General features: G+C 45.8%; 1 protein-coding gene across 1 annotated transcript in view; it reads left to right on the forward strand.

The window, feature by feature from the left end:
• The window catches only part of abcc12 (ATP-binding cassette, sub-family C (CFTR/MRP), member 12), a 181,186-nt gene that overhangs the window by 144,951 nt on the left and 11,386 nt on the right, over nucleotides 1-24,849 (forward strand). The window contains exons 21-24 of the mRNA XM_070896944.1: nucleotides 8,965-9,102; nucleotides 9,231-9,417; nucleotides 24,305-24,394; nucleotides 24,487-24,676. Coding sequence (XP_070753045.1) covers nucleotides 8,965-9,102; nucleotides 9,231-9,417; nucleotides 24,305-24,394; nucleotides 24,487-24,676 — 605 coding nt within the window. The remainder of the gene's footprint in view (nucleotides 1-8,964; nucleotides 9,103-9,230; nucleotides 9,418-24,304; nucleotides 24,395-24,486; nucleotides 24,677-24,849) is intronic.

Below are 24,849 nucleotides of genomic sequence, written 5' to 3' on the forward strand. Positions count from 1 at the left end.
TGGAAACCTCTATTAAGCCACCTCTTAACCTTCTCTGTTCCAAGAAAAATAGTCCTAACTTTTAAAACCTCTCATAACTGAAGTCTCTCATCCTTGGTAACATTCTGGTAAATCTCCTCTGTACCCTTTCTAAGGTCTTTACATCTTTCCTGGTGTGGGGCCCAGAATTATCCACAATACTCCAGCTGAGCCTAACTAGGGATCTAGCATGATTTCTTTGCTTTATATTATATTCATCTATTTATAAACCCAAATAACCCATATGCTTTTCTAACTACCTTATCAACTTGCCCTGCCACCTTTAAAGATTTGTGTGTATATTGGACACCTCTGCTCATCTACACTTTTCAGAATCATGCCATTTATACTGTATTTTGCCATATTTACAAATTAAACTTAACCACTGGCTTTCTATTTCATAGGGGACACCTTTGCTCTCGAACAGAACCTTCCAAACTTGGTGTCGAACTTAGACTCATCCTAGGCTGATCCTGAGGAAGGTTTTCCTCCAAGGGATACCCTTGATCTACATTTGAACTCTATATTTTCAGACTGTTTGTCTGCCTGACTCGGATTCAGACTTAAATTCTGACTTTCTCTTGGACTTGTTTCTAGTACATTTGATGTAGGAAATGCTACAGGTACTGTACTTGTAACAAGACTATCTGATGAATCAGAAATAATCGAATCATTCCAACTTTCAACTCCTTCCACATTTGTAGGTAAAATATGATCAATGTGAACAAACCTACCTGTCCATGACCAAATATGTGCGAGGACCACATATCTTCACCACTCTTCCTGGTAACCACTTTAACCATTTATGGTGATGGTTCTTTACTCTCACCTTCTGATTTAATTTCCCACTTCTCTCTCTTACTCTACCTCTATCATTATTCCCTTTTAGATACGTCATAGTGAACTAACATGGTGCTCTTTACCAATTGGTTTTGACACTTCTTGAATGCTGCGTCATCTTCTGACCACATCCACTGGACCTGTTTTTTCAACAGCTCATTCAGTGGATGTAATACTGTAGCCAAATTTGGTAGGAACTTCCCATAATATTTCAAATGACCCAAAAATGATCGAAGTTCAGTGACATTCTTGGGACTGGGTGCATTTCTAATTGCATCCAGCTTTCCGTTGGTTGGATGCAAACCATCTTTGTTTACTCTGTGCCCTAAGTACTCCACTGAGTTTTGAAATAACTCACGCTTGTGAGCAGTCACTTGTACTCTGGGCTTTTCTAGCCATTTGAGCACTTCATTCAATGTATTATTATGGATTTGCCTGTTTGTTGCTGAAATGAGTATGTCACCTAAATAACATATTACCCCTTCAATGCTTTGAAAAATCTGGTTCATCATCCCTTGGAATATGGCGGGGGCAGAAGACACTCCAAATGGTAGCCTATTAAATTGATATAGGCCTAGATGAGTATTTATAGTCAGGCATGACTTGGACTCCTCATCTAGTTCAAGTTGCAGGTAGGCATTTGTGAGATCTAACTTTGAGAAGATCTGACCACCTGTCAACATTGTGAACAATTCTTCTACATTTGCCAGTGTATTGGGGAGATTACCCTCCAGAACCTGGTTTATGGTTACTTTATAATCCCCACACAACCTTACCTTACCATGTGACTTAGGTACAACAACAAAGGGTGTAGCCCAATTACAAAAATCTATCTTAGAGATAATGTTCTCAGTCTCTAGCCTTTTGAGTTCTTGCTCAACTCTCTCCTTGAGTGCATATGGTATGGGACGTGGCTTGCAGTAAACTGGTCTAGCATCCTTCTGTGCCCTGACACTCGCTTTGAAGCCTTGGATCAGACTGACTGTTTCACAGAACACACTTCTTGATGACATCATCCTTCGATGCAAATCTCGTTTCAACACGAAAAATCTCACTCCAATCCAGCTTCAGTAATCCCAACCAATTTCTTCCGAGTAATGCAGGCTTGTGACCTGCCACTACTAAGAGAGGCAAGTTCTGAAATTAATCCTTGTATTTCACCGGGAGGATGATATGACCTACCACAGGAATTTGCTCTCCTGAGTAGCCTTGCAGCTCTACCTTGGATTTCTCCAATGGGAAATCACGCAATTTGTCGAGGTATAGCGATTCCGGTACTACACTCATGGATGTGCCAGTATCGATTTCCATGGGTATTCTGGTTCCTGCAAGATCGACTTGGATGATGATACTTTTCAAATCACTGTTAGATACCCTCGTGCTCCTGATGATGTGTATCTCTTTATCCTGTTGCTTTCCTTCCATTATAAGTACTCTCTGGGGATTTCTACTTATAGCCTTGAATGTTGGTTTACTCTTCAGTCGGCATGCCTTTGCAAGATGCCCAGTTTTCCAACAGAAGAAACACTCTGTCTTCATATATGGACAACTTTGAGCAATGTGTTGTCCCAGACACCGATAGTAATATGTCCTCACTGTACAGTATAAATGCACACGAGGCCCATACTTGAGAGAAGGTCACTCTGTGACCAGTAACCCTTATTAGCCAGCACTGAAGTGATGAAGGTGGGTGGAGCTTCCCCTTTTATACATGGAAGTCCAGGTTAGGAGTGTCTCCCACAAGTTCACCACCTAGTGGTCAATGTTCCCACGTTGTACAACTTAGATCAGTTTATGCATGGGTTACAATGACAGTTAAATACATGACATCAGCTCCCCCCAAAGTCTTATTGGGATCACTGGTTAAGTCTCTCTGGTGGTTTATGCTCCCTTGTACAGCGCCTGAGTTGGGGCTCCGGTTGTTGGGCGCTGGCCTGAGTGTCTGCTGTTTGCGGGGCCTCAGGCCTGTCCGGACTGCCCACAGTGACTGGGCTCTCCTCCACTTGGTCCCGGTGTTCGGTCACGTGTGGAGGAGTGAACTCTACATCGTGTTCTTCCTCTGCTTCTTCTATGGGGTTGCTAAACCTCCTTTTTGTTTGATCCACGTGTTTGTGGCAGATTTGTCCATTGGTAAGTTTAACTACCAGAATCCTATTCCCCTCTTTGGCAATCACAGTGCCTGCGAGCCATTTAGGCCCCGCAGTGTAGTTGAGGACAAAGACAGGGTCATTGACATCAATACATCGCGCCCTCGTATTCCCGTCATGGTAGTCACATTGTGACTGGCGCCTGTTCTCAACAATTTCTTTCATGGTGGGGTGTATAAGGGATAACCTGGTTTTGAGCGTCCTTTTCATTAGCAGCTCTGCGAGTGGGACCCCTGTGAGCGAGTGTGGTCGGGAGGCGTGATAAGCGGCTTTGTAGGGAACCCCCTTGGATTCTGAGCATCCCCTGTTTGATTATCTGCACTGCACGTTATGCCTGGCCATTTGAGGCTGGCTTGAATGGCGCCGTTCTGACATGGTTGATATCAGTTCCTGCCATGAAGTCCTGGAATTTAATGCTTGTAAAGCACGGGCCATTTTCGCTGACCAAGACATCCGGTACACCATGGGCGATGAACATTGCCCGTAGACTTTCTACCGTGGCAGAGGATGTGCTTGAATTGAGAATGTCACACTCGATCCATTTGGAGTAGGCGTCTACTACAACCAAAAACATTTTTCCCATGAAAGGACCTGCGTAGTGCACATGGATACGTGACCATGGCTTGGTGGGCCAGGACCAGGGGCTAAGGGGGGCTTCCCTGGGTGCATTGCCCAGCTGGGCACACGTGTTGCACCTGCGAACACAAAGTTTCAGGTCTGTATCTATCCCTGGCCACCAAACGTGTGACCTGGCAATTGCCTTCATGATGACAATGCCCGGGTGCTCATTGTGGAGTTCTCTGATGAACATCTCTCTGCCCATCTGGGGCATGACTTCTCGGTTTCCCCATAGTAGGCAATCGGCCTGAATCAAGAGTTCATCCTTGCACCTGTGAAATGGTTTGAATTCCTCAGGGCATGCCCCGTACGTGGCTGCCCAGTCCCCATTCAGGACACATTTCTTGAATAAAGACAATAGCGGGTCTCTATTTGTCCAGACTTTAATCTGACGGGCTGTCACTGGTGAGTCTTCACTTTCGAAAGCTTCAACAGCCATGACCACCTCAGCAGCATGCTCGGTTGCCCCCTCAGTGGTGGCTAGTGGGAGCCTGCTGAGTGCATCGGCGCAGTTTTCAGTGCCCGGTCTGTTCCGAATTGTGTAGTCATAGGCAGCTAACGTGAGCGCCCACCTCTGTATGCGGGTTGATGCATTTGCATTTATGGCCTTGTTGTCAGCCAAAAGGGACGTTACGGGTTTGTGATCTGTCTCCAGCTCAAATTTCCTGCCAAACAGGTACTGGTGCATTTATTTTACAGCATATATACATGCAAGCGCTTCCTTTTCTACCATCCCGTAGCCCCGTTCTGCCTGGGACAGACTTCTGGAGGCATAGGCTACCGGCTGTAACTGACCCTTGGCATTAACATGCTGCAACACACACCTGACCCCATAGGGTGACGCGTCGCACGTTAATACGAGTTTCTTACATGGGTCGTATAGCGTTAACAGATTGTTGGAACATAACAAATTTCGTGCTCTATCAAAAGCCCTTTCCTGGCTGTCCCCCCAGACCCATTCGCGACCTTTGCGTAGGAGCATGTGTAGCGGCTCTAACAGCGTGCTCAATTTGGGAAGAAAGTTACCAAAATAGTTCAGGAGCCCCAGGAATAAACGCAGCTCCGTCGTGTTACGGGGTCTGGGTGCTCTCTGGATCGCTTCCGTTTTGGATGCAGTAGGGCTGATCCCGTCTGCTGCTACCCTCATCCCCAGGAATTCTACCTCTGGAGCTAGGAAGACTCACTTTGCCTTTTTCAGTCACAGACCTACCTGGTCCAGTCTGCGTAGCACCTCCTCCAGGTTGCGGAGGTGCTCTTCAGTATCACAACCAGTGATGAGGATGTCGTCTTGAAAAACCACTGTCCTTGGAATCGACTTGAGGAGGCTTTCCATATTTCGTTGAAAGATCGCGGCGGCCGAGCGAATCCCAAACGGACATCTGTTGTACTCAAACAACCCCTTGTGTGTCGTGATGGTGGTCAGCTTCTTCGATTCACTCGCCAGCTCCTGGGTCATGTAAGTTGAGGTCAGGTCCAATTTTGAAAAAAGTTTGCCACCGGATAGAGTCGCAAAGAGGTCCTCCGCTCCCGGTAGCGGGTACTGGTCTTGGATTGATGGTGGCCTTGTAATCACCACATATCCTGACCGACCCACCCACCTTGAGCACCGGCACAATCGGGCTCACCCAGTCACTGAATTCGACTGGCAAGATGATGCTTTCCCTCAGCAGGCGGTCCAATTCGCATTCTATCTTTTCCCGCATCATGTACGGCACCGCTCTGGCCTTGTGGTGTACTGGCCTGGCGTCCGGGTTTATGTGAATCACTACCTTGGTCCCCATGAAAGTGCCAATGCCGGGTTGAAATAGTGAGTCAAATTTGTCCAGGACCTGTGAGCATGATATTCTCTCCAAAGAAGAAATTGCATTGACATTGCACCATTTCCAGTTAATGACAGCCAGCCAACCTCTCCCCAGCAGTGCGGGACCGTCCCCCGGGACAATCCAGAGTCGCAACCTGTTCTTCGAATCTTTGTGGGTCACGACTACCATGCCGCTGCCTAGCACTGGAATAATCTCCTTTGTATATGTCCGTAGCTGTGTGTCAATTGGCATTAATTTTGGCCTCCTGGCCTTGGACGCCCACAACTTGTTGAACTGTTTGATACTCATCAGGGACTGGCTGGCCTCTGTTTCCAGCTCCATTGATACTGGGATGCCATCGAGGAGTACTCTCATCATTATCGGTGGCGTCCTGGTGTATGAACTGTATTTGTGCTCCACATGAACTCGCTGAACTTCAGCTTCCAGCATTTTCCCCAGTGTCCATTTGGCCTCGTAGGGCTTACATCGTCCCCGTCCTCCTCGTACATCAATCTGGCTGCAGGCTTCCTGCACATACTCGCCAAGTGACCGCTGACGTTGCAGTTTCTTCAGGTATATTGCTGATACCTGCAAGCTCTGGCTGTGTGTTTACCTCCACACCTCCAACATGAGCCGTTGTTGGAAATAAAAGGTCCATTACCAGTCGATCGTCTCTGACTGTCTCTGTAACTGCTCTTAAGCGCACCATTGACAGGTGTTGATGGCCCCATTACTGGCCGCATTGTCCCTTGCGATGGCATGAATTGCCGTTCAGCTAGCCATTGTCTCTGTTGAATTCCCCCTTTGGTTCGACTACATGCTCGGGCATGTCCAATTGCCCCAGTCTGCCTGGAGAACTGTGTGCCGCGTTAACAATGTTGACTCCCTGTCCATTTGCTGCATTTAAACCAAGATTTTTGTCAAACATCATTCTGGTCTCTTCCTCCCCTGAGATAAATGTCTGGGCAATCAAAGCCGCCGTTTCCAGGGTCAAGTCTTTGGTCTCAATCAGTTTCCTGAAAACCCCAGCATGCCCGATGCCCTCAATAAAAAAGTCTCGCAGCATCTCCGCTCTGCATGCATCTGGGAACTTACATCGGCTCGCCAGTTGCCGGAGGTCTATCACAAAGGCTGGAACACTTTGTCCTTCTCGCAGTCGGTGTGTGTAAAACCGGTGTCTCGCCATGTGCATGCTGCTCGCCGGTTTAATGTGTTCCCTGATCAACTTACTGAGCTCTTCAAAAGTCTTGTCCGTCGGCTTCTCTGGCGCTAGAAGGTCCTTCATCAGGGAGTATGTCCTAGATCCACAAACCGTCAAGAGATGAGCCCTGTGTTTGTCGGTCGAATCCTGTCCCAGCCATTCCTTAGTGACGAAACTTTGCTGCAGTCTCTCAATAAAATCGTCCCAATCATCACCAACACAGTACCTCTCGTCTAAGCTGCTAGTGGCCATGCTCACGTGGTTTAAATCCCAGTTTCTCATCACCAATGATATGTCCTTACTATACAGTATAAATGCACACGAGGCCCATACTTGGGAGAAGGTCACTCTGTGACCAGTAACCTTTATTAGCCAGCACTGAATTGAGGAAGATGGGTGGACCTTCCCCTTTTATACCTGAAAGTCCAGGTTAGGAGTGTCTCCCAAAAATTCACCACCTAGTGGTCAATGTTCTCATGGTGTACAACTTAGGTCAGTTTATACATGGGTTGCAATACAGTTAAATACATGACAGATAGCATGACTTCAATGCTCTGTTACCTTGGCCAGTTGCTGAGACCTTGGGGCCCAACTGCCTTTTACTTTTAACCTGCAGGCGATTCAGCTCGGTTGTTTGACAACTGGAAATGGTACGAAATTCTCGGGAATGTTGGTCAGCTATATCCATTGACATAGCTGTCTGACAAGCTAAATCAAAAGTTAAGTTAGGGATTGTCAATAACTTTCTTCTGATTGCTTCATTTTTCATCCCACAAACAAAGCGGTCACGCAATGCTCAGTCCTAAACATTACCAAAATGACAGTGAATAGATAGCTTTTTAATGCTACAATGTACTCACTGATACTCTCAGGTAATTGATATCATATTCCAACATGATAACTTTCAGCAATTTCCAGGGGCTCAGGACTGTAGTTCTGTTCTAACTTGCTTAGAATCTGCATACGTGATGTGTCCTTTGGCTTGACTGGAATAAGCATATTTTTCAGGGTTTCATACACCTCAGGGCCTGCTTCAGTCAGGAAAATAGCCCGTTTTCTTTCCAACACCACCCAGTTACAGTTTTCATCATCGGGGACTTCAATGATACAATTTGCAATGAAAAACATTTCTAGCACTCCACATACGCTCTGAAAGTCTCACGGTTGCGTTGAAATGTACCCAAGCGCCCTATTATTTCCATAGGCATGGCCATCTGGACTCTGGCTGTTCAGCCAAGTGTCCTTGTAATTTACCTTAGATTGTTAGCTGTTCTGCAACACAAAGTACCTCTCTAGTCTCTCTGTTGTTTGTCTGGAATCATCCACCAACAAAAATTTCAGCTGGGGAATCCAGAAATCCTATTCTTCATTGCTAATGTAATATATTTTTTACAACATCACAACACACTCAGACTTTATAAGATAGCTATTAACTCAGGAATTTACTCATTCCTGAATCCCCCCAATACTTCTCTGCATTGAACTCCATCTGCCATGCTTCTGCCCATTTAATCATCCTGTCTATCTCATCCTGAAGCCTATACCTATCCTCATCACTATCTACTACTTTGCCACGTTCCGTAACATCTGAAAATTTAGATGAGAGAACCCAGTAAACCAATTGTGTTTCGTGGCCTACTAAGGTGGAGCTTTCCCTTCAGTTCCGTGAAATCCTGATGAGAGAGATATTGAGCCAAGACACAAGATTTACTGTTGGCAATTTAGAGAGGCTATCAGAGAGCAAGTCACTAGGGATGTGAGCCAAACTAAGTTCAAATTGGACAACTTCAGGTTAGTTTGTGATCATGCCAATTTGGGGTTCTAGTTTTGTGTGTTTTAATGAAAAAAGCAGCAGACATGAGAGAGCCAAAATGTGCTTCAGTAGCTGCATGCACAACTGTGCATATCTCATCCTACTAGTGAGGAAGGTTTTCCCATCTTTATTTATATTTGTGGGCTGATTCACCACACATGGCTTGAGGAGAGCAAGAGTGTGTTTAACCCTCGGTGATGTATGGGTGAGTATGCTTCCAGTATGTGGTGTGATGTGAAATGCATCTGTTCACTGGAGGCCCAACAGTCACCAGGATGAGACTTTCGCTTTTCTAAGCTTCCAGATGTTGGGATCGTTGAAGCCAAGCACTGAAAGTACATACATTTTCATTCCTAGAACTATTCATTTCAATTTCTAGCAGCTGGTTCCATTGACAGAAGCCTCAGAACAGACCTATCTGTCCTCTTGGCTCTTACTGTGGGAATTAATGAAGCAAAATAGTCATTTAAAGTCGGGGAGAAAAAACACGTACAAAAGAAACCCTAAATGCTGTTTTCTGTGCAGAATTTTTCAAAAAGGCATCAGAGAACTGAAGAGAATAGAAAACATTAGCAGATCCCCCTGGTTCTCTCACATCACCTCAAGTATTCAAGGTCTGAGCACAATTCACGCCTATAATAAAACAGACGATTTTATTGAGCGGTAAGTGGGGCTTTTATATCTCTGATATCATGCTTATCTCAATGAAGATGATCGATCTTCTACAACCATAGTACTGTTTTCAATCTAAAGTTGTTGCAAAAAAAATGGTGTGATTTATTTTTTTACAGATTTAAAGACTTAAGTGATAAGAATTCTAGCCATTTTTTATTGTTTCACTGTTCCATGCGATGGCTTGCTGTGAGAATTGATATCCTCTCAGCTCTCATAACTATGACTGTGGCTCTCTTTGTCATCCTGAGTCCTGACTCAATTCCTTCATCAAATAAGGGTCTAGCTTTGTCATATGCTATTCAGGTGAGGAAACTAATTCCATTTTATTCTTTTTGTTTGTCTTTATGGATCTCCTTAAGTATAGCCTAATGGTTTCTGAGATAACACTGATTCGATAGAATTCGGAACAAAATCAACTTCGACACGGTTGAGATTTTTCTATTCAGTGAGAAAGATATTTGACTCGATAAGAAAAGATTCAAAATAAAGATTCTACCTCGACCTTGAGACAAGATTAAAAAAGATTAAAAATCTGTGTTGTACTATACCCACATTCAATACTGTTCTGGGAGAAGGAGTGTGTAGATTTAATATCCATTCACAAAAAGGGGAGGAAGACCAGCCCAGATAACATTTTAATTTCACAGCTGACATGTTGCTGAACCCTTAACACCAAATGTGAAAGAATTTTCAAAAAAAAGAAGGAAGATTCTTTTCAGATAAAATAATCTTGTGACTCTGGGGTCTTCAATAGCGTTAAATTGTTTCATTTGTTTGATCAACAGAAGCAGATATACTATTTTCATATTACATACTTTAACTTCTTGAATGGATATTATTGTAACATAACATTGTAACTTTTATAATCCTAGAGGTAAATTCCACCATGCTCCCAGTGGGCAGCCATGTTTGTAGAAGCGTGGGTTGGATATAAGATCAGAGCACTGCAGTGCCAATTCTCTGATCTGTGCTCTTGTTGCCCTCAACTTTGGCCCAGCCCATTTTTCAGCGCACTTACCGGAGTTGCGCCGGTTTTCTCCATTCCAAAGTACGGCAAAAAATGTTGTTGCTACTTTGGCCGCTGTCCAGCCTCTTCCCTGTCGAGGGTGAAGCCAGCGTTCTGTGCCGAATACTGTGCCGGGATGTCTGCACATGCACAGTGGAGTCCGCTGGTGATGTCCGTGCATGCACAGTAGTTCCTCGCCCCCAGCCTCTCCATTTGCTTGGTGCAGCCTTTCCGGTGATTTGCTTGCTGCAGCTGTTCTGTGGGCCCCGATGCCGGCCAGTTGAATCGCTCCCGCCCCTAGCCCAGGCCGAGTGGCCTCCCGGTGCGATTTCTAAGAGATCGATCGCACCGGGAGGCCACTCGGCCAGGGCTAGTGGTGGGCAGGAGAACCGATAGTGCTCCTGTCTGCCTGATTTCTATCAGTTCTCCTGCCCACCCACCCCGAGCCCTGGCCAAGTGGCCTCCCGCACCGGCTGGCCCGTTGCTTTTCCGGGCCGAGTTTGAAGACGAAGGTCGGACTTACTTCAATTTTTTATTTCTTATTTAATTCTTATTACTTTTTGTTTGCAAGGTTTGGTGTTTTGTAAGGCTTGGTGGTTTAGGTGCAGGCAGGTCCTCTCTGCTTCCCGCCCCTAGCCCAGGCCCAATGGCCTCCGATGTACCTACCTGCGTCGATTTCTTTAACTCTCCGCAAGGGTTTTCTGAAGTGGCCACATACGCTGGCCTAAGTAGATTTGGAGTAACTATTAGCTGGCCAAAGTTGCCGAAATGGGCAGAACTGGCGTAGGTGGCTGGTAACAACCCCTTTTGAGAAAAAAAAAATGAAACTAAAAAAATCATAACTAACTCAGTGACACTGGTGCAAATTGATTGGGCAAAATGGGGATTTTAAGTTACGCCAGAAAAACCAAGTTACTCCAAAAAAACGGAGCAACTCCTGGCCAAAATTGAGCCCGTTGAGTGCAGTTCTCCTCTGACAGTGCAGAATCAGTGAATTTAATCATCTCTTGTGTATACTTTGGATTTTAGCTTCACCTATTTCAGTTTTATTCCTTCCTCATTTCATTTTAACCTTTAAATTTGTTCTTTTAAGTAACTCTCCAGAAAGTGTATATGAAGGATTCATATACAATTATCTTACCTATTTTTGTATATTTTATTTTAATTAATATTGAGAAAGTAAGTGTTGTTATATTCCTAATTCAAGTCTGGAGATCCTGAAAGAACCAATCCTGTACTGAAGGGCCTTAAGAACATAAGATCAGGGGTAGCCCATTCAGCCCACAGAGCCTACTCCACCATTTTGTTAGCCATGGCAGGTCTATCTTTCTCACCCCAATTCCCTGTCTTTTCTGTGTTTTCCACAATACGCTTACTTCTCAAGTCAACATCTATCTTGCTTTTAAACTCAATTTATTTTGCATCTGTGGCTTTCTGGTACAATGTGCTCCACATTTTCCTCGATTTGTTTCAGCTTGAAGTCCAAGATGATGTTCCTTTTCTGGATTCCTTATCTACTTTATCAATTCCCTTCATTATTTTAAACATCACAATCAGCTCACCACTTAATTGTATCATTGCCATAGGACAGAACTCATTATAGCTCAGTCCTTTCATCCCAATAATTTCTTGGGTGAATCGAATTGTTGCCGGACATTGTCCAAATCAGTCTATCCTAGGTGGAGTGCCTAAAGCAGAGGCCTAACACTGCTTTGCATAATGTGCAGTGCACTTCTTTGCTATTACATTCACGTACAGTGTGGCCTTACTATTGAACCGTCAATTACAAGGCACAGAAACCCGAATCCCAGAATTTCAATAACTCTATCTGTTGCACGCTAGATTTTACAATTAAAATGAGAAACTTTCATGTAGAATTATACACGCACAAAACTTTAAACCACAAAAATAATTATGCAAACAATGCAATAACCTGAAATCACACAAATTAGTTCCAATAATAAGCAATAGCCTATTGATATTGTTTAAAATTTACTTAAAATCTGTGACACCTGTAACATTTTCCTGTTCAAATGAAAGATTACAGATCTGAATCGTTAGCTCGGTCTTTCTCTTCACAGTGCTGCCCGATTCTGTTTATATTTCAGATTTCCAGAATCCACAGTATTTTACCTTTAGCCTTATATCATATGGTTACAAAACTTCTTTTTAACATTCGCCAATTCCTACTAGAACCTTTCACCTACTTACCAAACATTATAAAACATCCAAAACATCAACAATCATTATTAAAGTAGATTACCTGGTCATTTATCTCATTGATGTTTGTAGCACCTTGTTCTATGCAATTTGGCTGTCCTGTATCCAGTGTCAAAAGGCTTTTATAAGGTCAAAGAAGGCCATGTACAAGGGTTGGTGCTGTTCCCTGCATTTCTCTTGCAGTTGTCACATCATAAAGATCATGTCCGTTGTGCCCCGTAGTGGACGGAATCCGCTCGGGAGTTCGACATAGGAGGCAGAGCGGGGAGTTCGTTGGGAGGCCCACAAGAGGCTCAACGTTGGAGGGGCTCGGGAGTTCGTCGTCGGAGGCGGAGCGGGGAGTTCGTCGGGAGGCCGACAAGAGGCTCAACATTGGAAGGGCTCGGGAGTTCGTCATCGGAGGCGGAGCGGGGAGTTCGTCGGGGGGCCGACAAGAGGCCCAACGTCAGAGAGGCTCAGGAGTTTGATGTCGGAGGCGGAGCGGGGAGTTCGTCGGGAGGCCGACAAGAGGCCCAACGTCGGAGGGGCTCGTGAGTTTGACGTTGGAGGCGGAGCGGGGAGTTCGTTGGGAGGCCGACAAGAGGCCCAGCCGGTGCAGCTGCAGCAGGGAGGCAAAAAAAAGTAGAAAGAAATCGAAAGGTGACGTCACAGCCAAGGGGTTAAATGATTGACTGGTGATTGGTAAGTAGTTTTTCTTTTTCTTTTCTTTATCAGTAAGTAACCTTTAGCATTGTTGTTGCCAAATTAAGTTTATCTAAGGGTTAAGTCATGGCAGGAGTGCTCGGACATGTGTTATGCTCCTCCTGTAGTATGTGGGAAGTCAGGGACGCTTCCAGTGTCCCTGATAACTACGTGTGCGGGAAGTGCATCAGCCTGTAGCTCCTGACGGACCGCATTGCGGCACTGGAGCTGCGGGTGGATTTACTCTGCAACAACCACAAGGCAGAGAATGACGTGAATAGCATGTTTAGTGAGTTGGTCTTACCGCAGGTAAAGGGTACACAACCAGATAGGGAATGAGTGACCAACAGGAAGAGCAGTACAAGGAAGGTAGTGCAGGGGTCCCCTGCAGTCATCCCCCTGCAAAACAGATACAACGCTTTGGGTACTGTTGGTGGGATCACTCATCAGGGGAGGGCAGCAGCAGCCAAGTTCATGGCACCGTGGGTGGCTCTGCTGCACAGGAGGGCAGGAAGAAGAGTGGGAGAGCTATAGCGATAGGGGATTCAATTGTAAGGGGAATAGATAGATGTTTCTGCTGCCGCAACAGAGACTCCAGGATGATATGTTGCCTCCCTGGTGCAAGGGTCAAGGATGTCTCGGAGCGGGTGCAGGGCATTCTGAAAAGGGAGGGTGAACAGCCAGTTGTCGTGGTGCATATAGGTACCAACAATATAGGTAAAAAACGGGATGAGGTCCGACAAGATGAATTTAGGGAGCTAAGAGCTAAATTAAAAAGTAGGACCTCAAAAGTAGTAATCTCAGGATTGCTACCAGTGCCATGTGCTAGTCAAAGTAGGAATCGCAGGATAGCTCAGATGAATACGTAGCTTGAGGAGTGGTGCACAAGGGAGGAATACAAATTCCTGGGACATTGGAACCAGTTCTGGGGGAGGTGGGACCAGTACAAATCGGACGGTCTGCACCTGGGCAGGACCGGAACCAATGTCCTAGGGGGTGTGTTTGCGAATGCTGTTGGGGAGGAGTTAAACTAATATGGCAGGGGGATGGGAACCTATGCAGGGAGACAGAGGGAAGTATAATGGGGGCAGAAGCAAAAGATAGAAAGAAGAAAAGTAAAAGTGGAGGACAGAGAAACCTAAGGCAAAAAGCAAAAAGGGCCACATGACACCAAAATTCTAAAGCGGCAAAGTGTGTTAGATAGACAAGCCTGAAGGCTCTGTGCCTCAATGCGAGGAGAATTCGGAATAAGGTGGACGAATTAACTGTGCAGATAGCAGTTAACGGGTATGACGTAATTGACATAACGGAGACATGGCTCCAGGATGACCAAGGCTGGGAAGTCAACATCTAGGGGTATTCAACATTTAGGAAGATTAGACAGAAAGGAAAAGGAGGCGGGGTGGCATTGCTGGTTAAAGAGGAAATTAATGCAATAGTAAGAAAGGACATTAGCTTGGATGATGTGGAATCGGTATGGGTGGAGCTACAGAATACCAAAGGGCAGAAAACGCTAGTGGGAGTTGTGTACAGACCACCAAACAGTAGTCGTGAGGTTGGGGATAGCATCAAGCAAGAAATTAGGGATGCATGCAATAAAGGTACAGCAGTTATCATGGGTGACTTTAATCTACATATTGATTGGGCTAACCAAACTGGTAGCAATGCAGTGGAGGAGGATTTCCTGGAGTATATTAGGGATGGTTTTCTCGACCAATATGTCGAGGAAACAATTAGGGAGCTGGCCATGCTAGACTGGGTGATGTGTAATGAGAAAGGACTAATTAGCAATCTTGTTGTGCGAGGCCCCTTGGGGAAGAGTGACCATAGCATGGTAGAATTCTTTATTAACATGGAGGGTGACACAGTTAATTCAGAAACTAGGGTCCTGAACTTAAGGAAAGGTAACTTTGATGGTTTGAGGTGTGAATTGGCTAGAATAGACTGGCAAATGATACTTAAAGGGTTGACAGTGGATAGGCAATGGCAAACATTTAAAGATTACATGAATGAACTTCAGCAATTGTACATCCTTGTCTGGAGTAAAAATAAAACGGCGAAGGTGGCTCAACCGTGGCTAACGAAGGAAATTCGGGATAGTGTTAAATCCAAGGAAGACGCATACAAATTGGCCAGAAAAAGCAGCAAACCTGAGGACTGGGAGAAATTTAAAATTCAGCAGAGGAGGACAAAGGGTTTAATTAAGAGGTGGAAAATAGAGTACGAGAAGAAGCTTTCCGGGAACATAAAAACTGACTGCAAAAGCTTCTATAGATATGTGAAGAGAAAAAGATTAGTAAAGACAAACGTAGATCCCTTGCAGTCGGATTCAGGTGAACTTATGATGGGGAACAAAAAAATGGCAGACCAATTGAACAAATACTTTGGTTCTGTCTTCACGATAGAAGACTCAAATAACCTTCCGGAAGTACTAGGGGACCGATGGTCTAGTGAGAAGGAGGAACTGAAGGCTATCCTTATTAGGCGGGAAATTGTGTTAGGGAAATTGATGGGATTGAAGGACGATAAATCCCCGGGGTCTGATAGTCTGCATTTCAGAGTACTTAAGGAAGTGGCCCCAGAAATAGTGGATGCATTGGTGATCATTTTCCAACAGTCTATCGACTCTGGATCAGTTCCTATGGACTGGAGGGTAGCTAATGTAACACCACTTTTTAAAAAAGGAGGGAGAGAGAAACCGGGTAATTATAGACCGGTTAGCCTGACATCAGTAGTGGGGAAAATGTTGGAATCAATTATTAAGGATGAAATAGCAGCGCATTTGGAAAGCAGTGACAGGATCGGTCCAAGTCAGCATGGATTTATGAAGTGGAAATCATGCTTAACAAATCTTCTGGAATTTTTTGAGGATGTAACTAGTAGAGTGGACAAGGGAGAACCAGTGGATGTGGTGTATTTGGACTTTCAAAAGGCTTTTGACAAGGTCCTACATAAAAGATTGGTGTGCAAAATCAAAGCACATGGTAATGGGGGTAATATACTGACATGGATAGAGAACTGGTTGGCAGACAGCAAGCAGAGAGTCAGGATAAACGGGTCCTTTTCAGAATGGCAGGCAGTGACTAGTGGAGTGCCGCAGGGTTCAGTGCTGGGACCCCAGCTCTTTACAATATACATCAATGATTTAGATGAAGGAATTGAGTGTAATATCTCCAAGTTTGCAGATGACACTAAACTGGGTGGCGGTGTGAGCTGTGAGGGGCACGCTAAGAGGCTGCAGGGTGACTTGGACAGGTTAGGTGAGTGGGCAAATGCATGGCAGATGCAGTATAATGTGGATAAATGTGAGGTTATCCACTTTGGGGGCAAAAACACGATGACAGAATATTATCTGAAAGGCGGCAGATTAGGAAAAGGGAAGGTGCAAGGAGACCTGGGTGTCATGGTTCATCAGTCATTGAAAGTTGGCATGCAGGTACAGCAGGCGGTGAAGAAGGCAAATGGTATGTTGGCCTTCATTGCTAGGGGATTTGAGTACAGGAGCAGGGAGGCCTTACTGCAGTTGTACAGGGCCTTAGTGAGGCCTCACCTGGAATATTGTGTTCAGAGTTGGTCTCCTAATCTGAGGAAGGACATTCTTGCTATTGAGGGAGTGCAGCGAAGGTTCACCAGACTGATTCGCGGAATGGCTGGGCTGTCACATGAGGAGAGACTGGATCAACTGGGCCTTTATACATTGGAGTTTAGAAGGATGAGAGGAGATCTCATAGGAACATATAAGATTCTGACGTGACGGGACAGGTTAGATGCGGGAAGAATGTTCCTGATGTTGGGGAAGTCCAGAACCAGGGGACATAGTCTTAGGATAAGGGGTAGGCCATTTAGGACTGAGATGAGGAGAAACTTCTTCACTCAGAGAGTTGTTAACCTGTGGAATTCCCTGCTGCAGAGAGTTGTTGATGCCAGTTCATTGGATATATTCAAGAGGGAGTTAGATATGGCCCTTACAGCTAAAGGGATCAAGGGGTATGGAGAGAAAGCAGGAAAGGGGTACTGAGGGAATGATCAGCCATGATCTTATTGAATGGTGGTGCAGGCTCAAAGGGCCGAATGGCCTACTCCTGCACCTATTTTCTATGTTTCTATGTTTCTGTGACTCCGCGAGGAGCTCCTCAGCCACAGGGAGAAGACGGTTGAGGAGGATTCTAGCGATGACTTTCCCAATGGCTGACAACAGGGAGATTCCTCTGTAGTTGCCGCAGTCGGACATGTCCCCTTTTTTAAAGATGGTCACGATTAATGCATCTCTGAGATCGCCCGGCATGCTCTCCTCCTTCCAGATGAGAGAGATGAGGTCATGCATTTGTGTCAATAGTGCCTCTCCGCCATACTTTAGTGCCTCAGCGGGGATTCCATCTGCTTCCAATGCCTTGTTGTTCTTGAGCTGATGGATGGCCTTTTCTAACTCGTGCAGGGCTGGGGTTTTGTTGAGATGGTGGCGGGTAGCATGCTGCGGGATGGAATCGAGGACACTCATGTCAAAGGCAGAGTCTCGATTAAGGAGATCTTCGAAGTGCTCCTTCCAGCAGGTACTGACTGCCTCCATGTCCTTGATGAGTGTCTCTCCATTCTTGGCCAGCAGTGAGGTGGGGCATTGGGTGCTTGAGCCATAGGTGGACTTGACTGCGGTGAAGAATCCTCGCACGTCATGGCTGTCGACCAGTTGCTTAATCTCCTGTGCTTTCTCCACCCACCATTTATTCTTTAGGTCGCGGGTTTTTTGTTGGACCTCGGCCTTAAGCCGCCTGTAAAGCTGCTTTGTTGCTCCCGAGTTGGGTTGTCGTTTTAGGTTCAGAAATACCCTGCGCTCATCAAACCAGTCCTGGTGTTTCCTGGTTGAGTGACTGAGCGACTTTTCACAGGCACTGATTATGGTGGCCTGGAAGGCTGACCAAGCTCTGTGGGCAATCTGCGTCTCGGGTCATCAAGGTTTTCCAGGTTAGCAGTGAGGCCAAAGACCGCCCTAAGTGGAGGAAGAGCATCCGGGAGGGCGCTGGAGGGTGCTGAGCCCCTCGAGTCTCGTCGCAGAGAGCATGCAGAAACAAGCGCAGGCAGCAGAAGGGGTGTGCGGCAAACCAGACTCCCCAGTCACCCTTTCCTCCAACGACTGTCTGTCCCATCTGAGACAGAGACTGTAATTCCAGAATTGGACTATTTAGTCACCTGAGAACTCACTTTTGGAGTGGAAACAACGATTTTGAGGGACTGCCTATGATGATGATGCCCTGTATCCCTACATTACAACAATGACTACACATCTATCATCATCATCATAGGCAGTCTCTCGGAATCGAGGAAGACTTGCTTCCACTCTTAAAATGAGTTCTTAGGTGGCTGAACAGTCCAATACGAGAGCCACAGTCCCTGTCACAGGTGGGACAGATAGTCGTTGAGGGTAAAGGAGGGTGGGACAGATTTGCCGCACGCTCTTTCTGCTGCCTGCGCTTGATTTCTGCATGCTCTCGCCGATGAGACTCGAGGCTCTCAGTACCATCCCGGATGCACTTCCTCCACTTAGTGCGGTCTTTGGCCAGGGACTCCTAGGTGACGGTGGGGATGTTGCACTTTATCAGGGAGGCTTTGAGGGTGTCCTTGTAACGTTTCCTCTGCCCACCTTTGGCTCGTTTGCAGTGAAGGAGTTCCGAGTAGAGTGCTTGCTTTGGGAGTCTCGTGTCTGGCATGCGGACAATGTGGCCTGCCCAGCGGAGCTGATCAAGTGTGGTCAGTGCTTCAATGCTGGGGATGTTGGCCTGGTCGAGGATGCTAAGGTTGGTGTGTCTGTCCTCCCAGGGGATTTGTAGGATCTTGCGGAGACATCGTTGGTGGTATTTCTCCCGCGACTTGATGTGTCTACTGTACATGGTCCGTGTCTCTGGGCCATACAGGAGGGCCTTTATTACTACAGCCCTGTCAACCATGAGCTTGGTGGTAGATTTGAGGGCATGGTCTTCGAACACTCTTTTCCTCAGGCTGCACTGGCGAACTGGAGACGGTGTTGAATCTCGTCATCAATGTCTGCTCTTGTTGATAAGAGGCTCCCGAGGTATGGGAAATGGTCCACGGTGTCCAGGGCTGCGTCATGGATTTGATGACTGGGGGGCAGTGTTGTGCGGCGAGGACAGGCTGGTGGAGGAACTTTGCTTATAGATGTTTAGCGTAAGGCCCATGCTTTCATACGCCTCAGTAAATACGCCGACTATGTCCTGGAGTTGAGCCTCTGTATGTGCGCAGACGCAGGTGTCGTCCGCGTACTGTAGCTCGACCACAGAGGTTGGGGTGGTCTTGGACCTGGCCTGAAGACGGCGAAGGTTGAACAACTTCCCACTGGTTCTGTAGTTCCACTCCAGCGGGGAGCTTGTTGACTGTGAGATGGAGCAAGGCGACGAGGAAGATTGAGAAAAGAGTTGGGGCGATGACGCAGCCCTGTTTGACCCCGGTCCGGACGTGGATTGGGTCTGTAAAGGATCCGTTGATAAGGATCACGGCCTGCATGTCGTCGTGGAGCAAGATGAGGATGTTGACGAACTTTTGGGGGCATCCAAAATGGAGGAGGACGCTCCATAGACCCTCGCGGTTGACAGTGTCAAAGGCCTTTGTAAGGTCGAAGAAGGCCATGGATAAGGGCTGGTGCTGTTCCCTGCATTTTGCCTGCAGCTGTCGTGCTGCAGAAATCATGTCCGTTGTGCCCTGTGGGGGACGAAATCCGCACTGCGACTCCGGGAGAAGATGGTTGAGGAGGACTCTAGCGACAACTTTCCCAGTGGCTGATAGCAGGGAGATTCCACTGTAGTTGCCGCAGTCGGACTTGTTTTTGAGGGACTGCCTATGATGATGATGCCCTGTATCCCTACATTACAACAATGACTACACATGATAAGTATTTCATTAGCTGTTAAGTACTTCTGAAGTGTAATCACTGTTATAATGAAAGGAATATCCTGAAGTCATGCAAGGCACAATATAATGCAAGTTCTTTCTTTTCCTATATTGAAAATGAGTAACCAGTCAGATTTGATTAAAAAAAACAGCTATATTTCTTGCAATTATATAGTGCACCAGACCACACAACTATTCTATAGTTATGCAATGAGAAATGATTTTGTGTGCAATGTCTATGCATTAGCCCATGGATTTTATTGTGCTGAAATGCTTTAAAAACAAAGTTCTGTTTGTAACTTACAGAAATAGCTTGTGAGAGTTTGCAGTAATAAAACAATTCTTCCTTTGCCAGATTCCTAGGGCTAGAACCTCCACTTTTTTTGCATGCTTAACGCCCACTTAATGCCCATTTTACCAGTGAAATGACATATGATGCCCATATATCGCCCATTTTGACACAAAATGGAAACTGCCGGGCATTTTTCGGAAACTTATTGCCGAGCGTTACTTTCCCCATGGGCTTAACGCCGAGAAAAAATATTACCACCCGCCTACGTTTTGGAGGCGGAATCAGCAGAATGGGCAAATTCAACACCCATAATATCGCGCAGCGTTACTTTCCGCACGGATTTAACGCCAAGATTCAATATTAACGCCCGCCCACTTTTTTTGTCGTAAAGAGCATATTTACCTAAACTAGCGACCATGAGATCGCCCAGCCTCAATTTCACCACCTTGCAAACATATCGCCCACAATATCGCTCGCCCAAACAACCACCCACAAAAAGTGGAATTAACCGGAACGAATCACAGTGTTATGGTCGCCATGTTCTAGATCACATGTCATGCCCTTTAAAAAGCTGCTGTGCTTCAACCTCGGTGGAGTTCGGATGTACTCTGCAGGTCGTTGGAGTTGATGTGAATATCTCTACAAACATCTTGTCCATACTATGACCAATTGGAATTGAAGAGGTGTCTTCATCGGGACATTACTTGTTTGTGTGCAATTGGTGGCAAACAGAGAGCTGCTGCAATGGGGCCTGTCCTTTCTCACCCTCTGTTGGTGACCAATTACATGCAGCAGACTCGACATCACCGAAGGAACGCTCCACTGTATTATGTGCCCAATGTAAGAAGTGACAGACAGATGAGAAGGACTAGACATTACACCCCCCCGCAAGTACAAGGAAAAGCATTCTTACCTCAACTTGCCCGACACCACCTGCCTTCAGAGACTGCGCTTCCACAAAGAGTTTATCACTGAGGTATGCCAGCTGATAAGGGCAGACCTGCAGCCTGCCAGCATCATCAGTACTGCACTGTCCGTTGAGGTCAAAGTCACCGTTCTACGCCTCGGCTTCTTTTCAGGCCACAGCTGGTGACATTTGTGGACTTTCTCAGCATGCCACACGTCGCTGCATTAGACAGGTCACTGAAGCCCTGTATTCACGCAGGAGGGACTTGATCAGCTTCCCTATGACCAGGGAGACACAGAGTAGGAGGGCTCTAGGTTTCTCCAGAATTGCAAACTTCCCCAAGGTACAGGGAGCAATAGATTGTATGCACATGCGATGCGGGAATCTTTTCAGGATGCTGAGGTTTTCAGGAACCGCAAGGGATTCCACTCCCTGAATGTCCAACTGGTTGTCGACCACCAACAAATTATACTGGCAGTGAATGTTCAATTTCCGGGCAGCATCCATGATGCTCACATCCTGCGTGAGAGCACTGTATCTGACTTGTTTAACAATGAGCCACAAGGTCAATGCTGGATGCTTGGTGACAAAGGATATGGCCTCGCCACCTGGCTGATGACCCCCCTGCGTGACACCCACACTGAGGCCGAGAGGCGATACAAAGAGAGCCACAGAGCAACTCACAATATCGTGGAGAAAACCATTGGAGTGCTAAAGCAGCACTTTAGATGCCTGGACCACTCAGGAGGCGAGCTCCAATACCACCCTGAGCAGGTAGCTCAATTCATGGTGGTGTGCTCCATGCTACACGACTTGGCTATCAGGAGGGGATAAGAATTGACTGAGTCTGACAGTCCACCTCATCAGAGAAAGAATGAGGAGGATGAGGAGGCGGATGCTGACATCGGCCCAGACAATCAGGCTGATGCTGAAGCCATGCCCCACCCCCCGCCCCCCCCCCCCCTCCCCGGTAGACTACATGAACGGGTCCATGGTGGCATGATAGCTGCAAGAGCCTTACATCAGGAGCTCATCAATGATCGCTTTGCCTGAAAGAACGTTGGTGTTATTTACAAGGCTGACATACTGCTGGGTGTGCAGGTGATACATCAATGATGGGCATCACCTTGGTGACAGTTAAAGTTTAAGTTGATTGAAGTTAAGTGTGATTATACCTTTTGATGTTAAGGAATCACCAGCGTGTAATGGTGCAGCCAACTGAGCCAATGTGCTGCAAGGTTTTGTTAAATTAAAAACATTTAAACCAAACATTAGTCTGAAATCATCAGTATTTCTGTACAAATCAACCCTTCCCCCCCTCCACCCCCCACCCCGCTTCTCCTCCCCACCTCTACCCCTTCCTCTTCCCCTCCTGACTCCAAGCTGCCTGACCAAGGAAGTCCTCAGGCGATGCTTCATTGGGGGGGGGGGCGTGGGGGGGCGGCGGGGGGGGGTGTGATGGCCGAAGTGCTGCTTGGCCAGATACGGGAGAGGATGGTCCCGAGGTGGGAACGTGCTCTGAGCCAGAAGCACGATGTTGTTGCTGGCTCTCATGTGTAGTTGGCAATGGGGGTGCATCACCTTGGGGTGCAGTGCGGTGCTCCGGGACCACCGGGAGCCCTCTGCTACCAGTGTTCCTGGCTACCAGCTCCAGGGCCTCCTCCATCCCTTCCATGTTGTATCTTATTTGTTGGACAAAAACTAGGTGGCAACTATGTTCTTGGTGCTTAGTAGGCATTTGCAACTGGTGAATCTCCATTGTGCCTCCCACAACAGCCACACACCACAGCCACACACGCTTTCAGTGCCTCTGAGCTCTCTCTCTATGTGTCTCCTCTTCTGCACATGTCATGATGACCCTTGACCTCCTGAATCGCAGGAATCGAGTGTTGCCATGCCGTTGCTAAGGATGGCCACACTTTACGGCAGAAGGTCAAAAAAATTTAACGCTACTACCCATTTGATATCGCTCGCGGTAACGTCCATTTTCAAAAATGGAAACTAGGTATTTTGAGAATGGGCGAGAAGCCGGTGATCTGAAAACCCTTTTTTAATGCCCACGCCGGAAATAACGCCAATTTTTGGACATGGAGATTCTGGCCCCAAGAAAATGGCAAAATATCGATCCATTACACTTTCTCATTTTGTTATAAAATGCTTCTGTTGTTTCAGTTTGTAAAACCAATGTGAGTTTAAAATTAAGGACAGTTTATACTGTTCCTTTGTGCATTTTTTAAAAATCAGTGGTTTTGCAAATGTGGACCCTAGCAGATGAATAGTCTGATCACACAGGTGCTAAATTTAAATCTTTGTTAATGAATCACATTATTTGGTTCAATTAGTACATTACTGTGTAACATGTAAATTGCATCCACCATAGTGAAAAGGCCTTATATTTTAAATACAATATGACAAGGGAAACATGATATTAAAGAGGCTCATATTTCCTTACATTGTCACTTTTATCTACCAAAAGAAACCAGCATGAGAACTTTCTGTTTGTGCAATTAAGTATTCAAAACAACAAACAAGGACAACAACAAAAAAAAATTCCCCATAAAACCGCACTAATGCAAAGCTGATCTTCAAAGAGGTACACTATAAATTTATTTATTATTTCAAATATTAAATATAGTGGCCTTGAAAGTTCTTGGGTGATGGTCCTAGTGTTTATGCCAGGATCATGCCCAATGGTACCATCTACTGCTGACTACACCAGAGTTGATGGGGTTAGTGGGAAGGCTCTTCATTTACAATAGACAGATGGATACATTTTCATTACCTGCCTTCTGTTGAAGTTAGAAACTCTGGCACCCGCCTGTCTTTGGAAAAGGGACCAATTTGCCTCCCCAAAATGTTTTTCATTAAATTACTATTCTTCGGGGTTCAGGCCATTTGCTTGTTCTGGACTCCACGGTGGGGCTACATCTGGCCTCCACTGTTACACCTGATCCTGAATATGGGTGAACTCATGGCATAGCGAGGTCCTGCCCTTGGATCCACTCTCCGACCATCACATACCTCATAATGGAAGATTCCTTACAGAGCAAACAGGAAGCTCCCAGCACTGTGGAAACCCAATGCAACTGGGAATTTCAGGACCAGTATGGTCATTTACTTATTTCTTATTGTTATAAGACATAGTCACAAATACACAGTATTGAGTTTGAAATGTTTTTGCTTATAGCTGACAGGATTGTTCCAAATCTGTATAAGAATGGGAATTGAAACAGAGGCCAGATTCATATCTGTAGAACGAATAATGGAATATATACTGGTGAGCACATTAAGACATAAATATATTCTGAAATACCAATTCACTGCAATACTTTTGTTTCACTGCTGTTTAAAATTCTATATTTCAATCAGACTGGTGTGTCAGAAGCTCCACTTCATATTAAAAATGCAAGTGTTCCCAAGGAATGGCCAAATCGTGGAGCAATCACATTTAAGAACTATCAGATGAAATACAGAGAAAACACTCCAATAGTTCTGAAGGGATTGAATTTAAATATAGATGCTCAGGAAAAAATTGGAATTGTTGGAAGAACAGGATCTGGTAAGAGATTTTTTTAAAATACTCCTGGTTACCACAGTAGAGTATATAGAACATGAAATAGTAAAATAAATGCCTTATTTAGTCAGAGCTTATAACAAGAGAAGCAGTTTTGTGGGAAACAGTAGTGTATAATTATGGTGTGGTCACTATTTCCCAAATGTTCCCCTATCCTT

This window comes from Pristiophorus japonicus, chromosome 13 (genome assembly GCF_044704955.1).
Source record: "Pristiophorus japonicus isolate sPriJap1 chromosome 13, sPriJap1.hap1, whole genome shotgun sequence".
Lineage (NCBI taxonomy): Eukaryota > Metazoa > Chordata > Chondrichthyes > Pristiophoridae > Pristiophorus > Pristiophorus japonicus.